The sequence below is a fragment of the Helobdella robusta genome (assembly GCF_000326865.2).
Source record: "Helobdella robusta unplaced genomic scaffold HELROscaffold_41, whole genome shotgun sequence".
Classification (NCBI taxonomy): domain Eukaryota; kingdom Metazoa; phylum Annelida; class Clitellata; order Rhynchobdellida; family Glossiphoniidae; genus Helobdella; species Helobdella robusta.
Window position 1 is genome coordinate 1,450,660 of NW_008704941.1, and position 9,772 is coordinate 1,460,431.

Genomic DNA, 9,772 nt, shown 5'->3' on the forward strand with positions numbered 1-9,772 from the left:
AAGAGATAAAAGATAGAAAAAAACAGACCGACGAAAGAGAGAGAGAGAGACCGAGAGAAGGGGAAAGAGTATGTTTACCTGATTGCTTGGTGTTCAGCGTCGTGTTCTCAGGGGCAATTTGATTATAACGGCATCGGGAACGTGAGTGTTTGATCGCTTGTCTGTGTGTTTCTGTGTGTGTTTATTTGTCTGTGTGTTTCTGTGTGTGTGTATATTATTATATTGACTATATTTCTCCACCATGTAATTTGGTCATTGTTAAACTGCTGCTTATCAGATTAAAAAATAATGAATGTAAACATAACTTTGGGCTGGTCTCATTTTATATCCATCAGTGTCTTCGAATTCACAAATGAACAAGCATTATTAAACATAAGTTGACGTTAAATGTTATTAATATGTCTGTCGACTGAATTGAATCTCACTTATTTACACTACTAATTATACCAAACAATTAATCTTTAACTACATCGTTGTTTCCTCTCTTTCTTTCTCTCTTTCCCTCTCTCTCTCTCTATCTTTCTTTCTCTCTCTCTCTCTCTCTCTCTCTCTCTCTATCTTGCGTAGTTTCAGCAGCCAAGCTCATTTATACAAACTATTTTGTGTTGTGCTGTCTATTAACTTTTATTAAATGTACGGCATACGTATATGTATAACATAACGAAATATTAGAATATGAAATATAAAATATGAAATATTATATGTTCGATGTGTGTCAGTCATATAACAACATGTGTGTTTGTGCGAGTGTTTTAAAAACCTCTTTTGAAATTATTTGGTTTGCCATGTTTTTCAAAATCTGTACTGCCAAAGAAAAGTTGTTCAATTTTTTTTAGTTTTTCAAAGCTTGTTTAGCAATGTTATAAATATTTCTTCATTTTCCTAACTTATTTTTAACAAACATGCCAAGAAAGAGAAAATTCATTCTCATTTGCAATGAAATATTCTGCTGCATTTAGAAACTTGTCCAAATTTTTATTTCATAAAACAAGAAACTAAAAAACCTAAAAATGCTTTAAGAGTTTAAAAATACCTCAAAATATATAAAAAATTTAAAACCTCAGTTTTAACCAACCTGCATGTGTCCGTTGAGTGTTTGTGCTTTTGAGCGTAGTTTTACGTGACTGTTTGTCTTTTGTGTTTTTGGTTTGCGGGCTTGAGTCAGCTTTGCTTTAGCACAGGTTACTCTTAATTTATAACTGAAAAATAAACTGCATTTGAAAAAATTCTCAAATTATTTTATACAAAACTAAAAAAATATTAATTGAACTCCTGATCTGTTTGACACTCGTGACTCAGAGCGTGACAGCTCAATTGGAAAGTCATCCAAGTTAAATTCGTTTTGGTGGTTGAATACTTATGGAATACACACGTAAGCACCTTAACTAACATTCATATAACAATTGCTACGTTATACACTCACATAAATATGCGCAAACAAACACATAAACACGGACACGCTCACACATTTATGCATACTTCTAATCAAACATTTATGCTACAATTGTTACATACACTTACATAGAAATACATACTTACACATACACACACACACACACACATACAAACTCACACACATACAAACACACACACACATACATACACATACATGTTAACAATGGTCATATTTACTAACGTTACATAGATTAAAGTTGCATGTAACAGACGCGTTGTAAGAAAATTTTGACTGAAGACTGGCTGGGGACCGCTCGAACGTACATAGATAGGCACGCGAAGGGACCAACTTATTGGAATGCACTTGTTAGGCCGTTGTGACGATGCCACTGATGACGTCACTGATGATGCCACTGATGATGTCACTGATGATGTCACTGATGATGACGTCACTGTTGTAATAATTGAATGAAATAATAGTACCTACTAGTAGTGGATAAGTAATGGTACTAACTTACTAGAACCCAATGAAGTAATAGTAGTAGTAGTGATAAAGGGTGTGGCAGTAATAGTAATGAAATAAGCAATAGCAGCAGTAGTAATAAATGGAGTTATAGTAGTAGTTGTGCAGGTTGAAACGGTAGTTTATAGATAGGATTGCTTAATATGTGGAGGGGAAGATAACAAATGTGCTATATAAACTCAGCTGAACGAACCAACGAACGAATGAAAAAATGGGTGGGTGGGTGAATGACCGAATGAATGAATGAATGAATGAACGAACGAACGAAAGAACGAACGAATGAATGGATGGGCGAATGAGTGAATGAGTGATTAATGATAAACTGAGTGATTAATTAAATGACTTAAAAAATTAGAAAGCGAATGAATGGTTGTGATTGAATGAGTGTGCGTGTGGATGAACGTGTAGCTTTGTGATTGAGTGAGTGAAACAGCGGATGAGTGAGTGAGAAACTGAGTCGGTCAATCAATTTGTGAATAAATCAAACATCATCACATTCATTACGTCAAACAATGCACAGCATCACATCTACCACATCAGTATCAACTTTCAAACAAGTATTAATAATGTAGTAGTAGTTGCATCGTGATCGTGAACCGCAGCTTCATCAACATCAACACAACTAGACAAATTGAAGCCGTAAGCGACTAAACACATCAACAATATAGACATAAACATCAATAACACTTAAACGTTACATTACATTACATTACAAATATGTTGTTGCTATCATCTTAGCTTTATTAGATCAGTGAAAAGACCACGTAAAATAAAACATCGTTGCTGAATTCCCTGGAACAGCACAAAGTCACTCTGAATCAAAAACTGACACAAGTAACAATACTGAAAACAGTATCGAGAAGTTATAAAGTATATTATTAGCACAAAAACCACAACAACAACAACAACAAACAATCCAACAACAACAACAAACAATGCAACAGCAGCAGCAGCAACAACAACAACAATGTCGGAAAGCATCAACCTGAATTATTGCAACCTTCGACACGGCATCAGATCTGCATCTACCTTCCGAGCCATCAAAACAAAAAGTAGCATAAAAAATCAATTAAAAGTAACAAAAATATATTTCCTCATAAAAACAACAACAATATCAACAACCACACAACAACCACAACAGCAACGACACAATAACAATCACCACAACGACATCAACAACAACAGCACAAAAACAGCATCATCAACAACTTCAATAACCCAAACATTATCCAAAACAACACAACAACAAGAACACAATAGAACAACACCAACGACAACAGCAATAACCCCAACAACAACATAAAAACAACAACAACTACAACACAATAGAACAACACCAACAACAACATTAACAACAACACAACGACGACAACAAACCAGTAACGCCGATAACATCAATACATTCATTTACGAGAAATAAGAATTTGATACTAACTCCCAGGCAAAATGCTAGCAAATGTTATAATTTAAATATACTGAAAAGAAACCAATAAATGCAGATTTAAATCATTTGTAGAAGATGCATAATAAAAAATAATAACATATAAAAATAACAATCAAAAACTAATAAAAACTCCCGAACGATAACACAAAAGAAATCAAAGAGAATGGAAGCAAAAGCAGGCTTTGTAGGGTTTATAATTACAATTATATAATAATGATTTTAGTTCGAGTTTACATTTTTGCATAAAATTAAACAATCAGTAAATGCTAATTTAAATAAAAAAAACAACACATTACTATTGACAACTCTCAAAACAATTATTTTTTTTTTCTGTGTTCACAACTCGAAAGTTTGAAAACTGCAAACAAATGTCTCGGTCCGTGATGAATGGTTCTTCAAATAAATTGGAAAAAAATATTCACGCTCCAGAAGTTTGATGTAAATGACTGCCTGCCCGACGACCGCTTACTGCTACTGCTGCATCTTCAGCAGCATCGCTTTTTAATTTCACACAGGTCTGCACTGAAGCTGGAAATTTTAGCCAGTGTTTAAAAGTTATTGGAAACAATTTTTGTTTAAATTTTTAGACTTGAAACTCTTTCAGCCTCTACAGAAAAAATGAAATTTTGTTAACCTCTCTATGGAAAACTATTAGTTTTGACATCTAAATTGACTAAAAATCTAAATATTCATCATCATGATATTCATCACCGAACTACTTCCCTGTTTGACGCGTGTGCTTCTGCTGATGCATGCTGAATGCTGACAGCAGCTCTAGAAAAGCTGGCTCGGTGCAATTATTTCTTGATTGGTGATCTCTAGGTAGCCAGGTTAGAAGCGAATGAACAGATCTCCTGTTGTTATCTTCCAGTTTATGACACAGTGCTCCAGTTCGAGTGCACGCACACCGGCATACATTCCCACGTTGCAACATATGTGGACGGGAGGAATATCTCAACAAACAGTTGCATCAAAGCAGGCCGGAGTGCGCGCGTCCTTTGTGGCTTTACATTTTTACTATATATATATATTAAAAGAAGTTGTTGTTACATTAATTGTGTTTATGTATATATATATATATTACAAATACAAAGTTTCAAATGTGTCATCCGGTACACTTATCTGACCGAATATTTTGGTTGACCACATCACATCCGAAGATCCAACTAACAAACATTTTTTTTACATACAAACTTATTCCCAAACGTTTTTGTATTCATGCTAATAAACATTTATTTTTACGTATCATTATAAATATCTGTGAGCTTATTTCTTTATAAATTTTCAATTTTAAATGTAATTAAATGAATAAACAGAACAAAACAGAAAGATTTGAACGGATGTTTGCAGGACGGACATCACATCACACAACATCAGATCACATCACATCACATCACATTACATCACAACAAATCACATGTGGTGGTTGTGGATATGTTGTTTGCTGAGTTGCCGCAACTGATAACGAGCTTATATGTAGCACTCGTTTATTCTTAACTCTCATCATCATCATCTCATCAGTCATCACCACTATCATCTTTATCATTTTTTTTACAATAGTAATCCAAATTTTCATCAAAGTTTGATGACACAGTTATATTTAAAGAAAACGAAATTTTATCCACCAAACAAATTGAGGGTTTTCAAATTTAGCGTTGAACAGGATAATCGAATCAGAATAATGTTCCCTGTGAATTATTTTTTTACTCTTACGCAAAGCTCCATGTATGCCGATGTTATGCTGTATAGCTACCCAATCAGTTGAGTGGTATCGATTTAAGTTTTCATCTTAATTTAAATTCAGAAAAAATCTACAAATGTATAACAATTTTTTACAAATTAAAAATTAAATAGATAAAATTTCCCACGCACCTCAATGCTTATTCATCGCAGGTTTCGACGTACAAGAAATGGACAGTGTACAACCACGCGTGTGTACGTTAATATATATATATATATATATTGTACACTAAAGTATGTATATATCCGGGCGTGTTTGTGTGTATATTTGCTAGTAGGTGCATGTGAACATGACATGGATACAACTTCTTCAAAATTTTCTTTCTCTTCCCAAATTATTCATGTCGCATTAATCATAGAAATTAGTCATTAAATTATCTTTTTGATGTATGTTGGTTCTTTTTTACTGTTGTTTTTTTGTTAGTTTTCAATATTTCGTTGCGTATTAAATTGAAACTAGAGTTCACAGAAAGTTCGATTGTTGGCATTAACAAGAATCAATCATCAAACTATTCAACACTTTTTAAATCATTGATGAGTTATAGACACTATCTGCCTGTGTATGTGTGTGTGTGTGTGTGTGTGTGTGTGTGTGTGTGTGTGTGTGTGTGTGTGTGTGTGTGTGTGTGTGGTCCAATTTATTTATGTTGTAATGTGCGGTGCTAAGCTATCGTAGAACAAATGAAAGTGGAAATTCGAACGAAGGTAAATCATTTCATTCTTTCACTTCATTCCTTCGTTTCATTTCATCATTTTATTTCATTCCTTTATTTCATTCATTTCATTTCATTCCTTCACTTCATTTTTTCCTTTCATTCCTTTTTTTCATTCTTTCACTTCAATCCTTCATTTCATTCATTCATTCCATTCCTTCATTCCATTCCTTTATTTAATACCATCATTTCATTCCTTCATTTCGTTCATTCACTTCTCCCAATTATTTAATCACTTCACTTCATTCTTTCCATTCCTTGGCGGGCATGGCATGAAAGTTTGATCAGGCAGTCTCTTATTAAATTGAAACAATTGGAAATTACCTGACGAAGGAAAAGCTTGCGTGCATGCAGGCAATTGCATCGCCCGTTCGCTTGTTTATTTCAATTTGGCCGCTTCCGCTGTCATCATCTTCATATCTACCTACCTACCTACCTACCTACCTACCTACCTACCTACCTACCTACCTACCTACCTACCTACCTACCTACCTACATATTTCTGATCTTATTTCAGATTTTAAAGAAATAAATATGAACATGAAAAATTTAGGCTTTTGTACTCATCAGTAAAATATAATCTATTTTAATCTAGTTTTTTATCAATATAAACAATGATGTTTTTTTTTCAAATTTAACCAAATTGATTTCAAAACCATTTTCCACATTTTTCTATACACTAAACTTTTTCCGTTGTACTAAAGTGGCTCAAAAAATTTCCTTCCAGACTCCACCCACTCTACATCATTCATTTGTTGTTCTCAGTAGTACTGCTGCATCTGTCTGTTTCTTTCTCTCTCTCTCTCACTCTCTCTCTTTCTCTCTCTTTCTCTCTCTTTTTTCTCTTCCCCTCTTTCTCTCATCTTTTATTATCTAAATAAAATACCTCTTTATTAGAATTCATATCAACAGAAAAAATAAAATAAATAAAAATTCTCGTGATAAACTTCACACACACACAACCATTAAACGTTAGTGTCCGCTCCATTTCCAACTAAAAGTTCGCCTCTACAAAGCATCAGAGACATTCAGACATCATCAACAACACGAAGAACAACACTGTTGGAAAAAAAACATCACTCGTCCGTAAAAACGACCTCATCGTTAAAACAACACCCAATGGCGCCTCATACTTGTCTGAGTGTTCTCTCTCTTTCTCTCTCTTTCTTTCTCTTTCTCTCTTTCTCTCTCGTTTTCCCTTTCTCTGTCTCGTTTTCTCTCTCTCTCTCTCTATATATATATATATATATATATAAATGTGTGTGTGTGTGTGCGCGCGCGTGTGTATGTAAAACTTCAAAACCCCATTACGTAAAATTTAATTGCTTCTGAGTGTGTATGACTTTCAATGTTGATTGTGTGTTAGTGGGTAGTAGTAGAAAATATTTGTGTCTCCGAAAGACAAGAGTAAAGCTAAATGGTAATGAAACAATACGTTAATTACCCAAAAAACATAACCAAAACATTGATGTCGCATGCAGAAGCCAGTGACGACGATGATGAAGATGATGATGACCTTGAGAATGAAGACGCTGACGACCACAACGACCATGATGTTCCCTGCCGATGAAAAGAGAACGTTTCGGACGCATCCAAGTGCAATTTTTAAAATGATGTAGAAAACAACAGACTCCACTGCAACATTCAGAACTGCAGCATCAACAACTACAACAACTAAAACAACTAAAACAACAACATTAGCAACTACCACTACTGCTACAACTACTACAACTACTGCTACAACTACTACAACTACTGCTACAACTACTACAACAACTAAAAATCAGTGATAAACAAAGTATTGACATCATGCACGCTACACATAAGGCATGAAAGCATTAACATTCACTACCAGCAATAGTTAAAAACAGAGCAGCAGCATCAAACAACAACAAAATTATTATAAAAAAAAACAACATTCAAGCAAAAACACAAAAAGAAAAATTTCAAATTTTCAAAAGATGCAGAAAACAAAAGAACAAACACATCAGGAGAACAATTTGATATCGTTAAAAACAACAAAAATTATATTAATACAAATCTTACACAAGCAAAACAAGCAAACTCAACAAAAACACTGAATAACAAAGAAGATTATTAAAATTGATGACAAATAAAAATAAGAGAAAAGACGCAATGCACCAGATAGAACCATTTTTTATACCATCATTTTGAAATATAAAACCTAGAAACACTATCATCATCTCACAACATCAAAAACAACAACAGACAAACAACAAACAAACAACAACAAACAACAACAGCAACAAACAACAACAGCAACAAACAACAACAACAAACAACAATAAACAACAACAATAAACAACAAACATCAACAAAATCGGACATACCTTAACTGAATAAAACAATAATTCAAGAACAACAAAACAAACAAACTCAGCAACAGGCAAACAACAAATCAGCAGAACAACAACGACTTACAATGCAACTCAATCATGACGACAGTAAAAATAATATTTCCGTCTAAACGTCTTTACTGAATTTGCAATTAGGAAGAAAAAATTTGTCAAGGACTTTTGTGACATTAACAAGCAAAACAACAACAACATCAACAACAACATCAACAACAACATCAATAACATCCTAATAAAAATAAAGACAACAACAACTATATAGAAGACAACATTCATTCAGCCCTTCATTCGACCAAAACAACTACCCCAGCAACAATTATTACATTAACAACAATAACATCAACCAATGTAATAGCAACAACAATATCAACATCAACAACATCTACAAAAACAACTGAAATAGCGTCAACATCAACTTCAACATGAGTTACAACAACAACAGCCATAGCATCAATTGCAAAGAAAACAACAACGACGACGACATCAAAAACGTAAACATCACCAACAACAGCAACAATGACATTAGCAATGACTTCAACAACAACAATAGCATCAATCGCAGCAACAACATCAAAAACATTGTGAGAAATTCCTCTTTCAGTGGCGGTCACAGTCAGTGCAAATATTTTGTTTACATAAACAATAATCAAAATAACTTCATCGCTAATATTTGCCCTGATGACTTTGTAGAAATTAAATACGACGATGACGATGATGACGTCAGAAATGCAGTTGTTGATGATGATGTTGTTGATGTCATTGTTGCTGTTGTTGATGATGATAAAGTTGATGTTGTTGTTGACGATAATAATGATGATGATGATGATGATGATGAGGTTGTTGGTGTTGTTGATGATGATGATGTGGTTGATGTGGATTATGATGATGATGATGATGTTGGTTGTGGTAATGATGATGTAGGTTGTGATGACGATGGTGAAAACATTAATAATAAGAATAATAATCAAGCTGACTTGAAAGGAAATGATGTTGATTGTAATGATAATGATGCCTATGACGAAGACTACGCCGTTGAAGATGACGATGATGATGACGAAGAAGATGACGGTGATGATGACGATTACGATGACGTCAGAAAGAATGATGAGGCGCATGACGATGGCAGCGGGCAAGAAATATTGGGATGGGACAAAGGAAATAATTCCTGTCCTTCAACTACATTTAATGAAAGTCAGGCAAAATATTATCGACAAAAACATAAACAACATCAACAACATCAACAACAACAACAGCAACAACAACAACAAAAACAACAACAACAGCAGCAAATACATCAGCTACTGAGGCTTGAAAAATATTATTGCAAGCAGCAATTTCTGTTTTTTTACCATCATCACCAGCATAAACAACAAACTTTTCATTCTTTCTATCCATCTAGACATCATCATTACCAACATTTTCCACATTATCGTCATCCTATTTCCTCTCTTCATCACCACAATCTTTCTCTGAATCATTTTTGTCCATACAACCATGGTGATGATAATTTTGAGGACAAATACCAACAACATCAAAAACATCAACAACAACAACGACAACAACATCAACAACAACATCAACG

The 9,772-nt window shown here is 33.9% G+C and overlaps 1 protein-coding gene across 1 annotated transcript in view; it reads left to right on the top strand.

Moving 5' to 3' along the window:
• Window positions 1-8,612: 8,612 nt before the first annotated feature.
• HELRODRAFT_177220 (hypothetical protein) overlaps window positions 8,613-9,772 on the top strand; it is a gene marked incomplete at both ends in the record, with an annotated part of 1,499 nt that continues 339 nt past the window's right edge. The window contains 3 exons of the mRNA XM_009025419.1: window positions 8,613-8,802; window positions 9,112-9,281; window positions 9,590-9,687. Of these exons, the coding sequence (XP_009023667.1) occupies window positions 8,613-8,802; window positions 9,112-9,281; window positions 9,590-9,687 (458 nt within the window). The remainder of the gene's footprint in view (window positions 8,803-9,111; window positions 9,282-9,589; window positions 9,688-9,772) is intronic.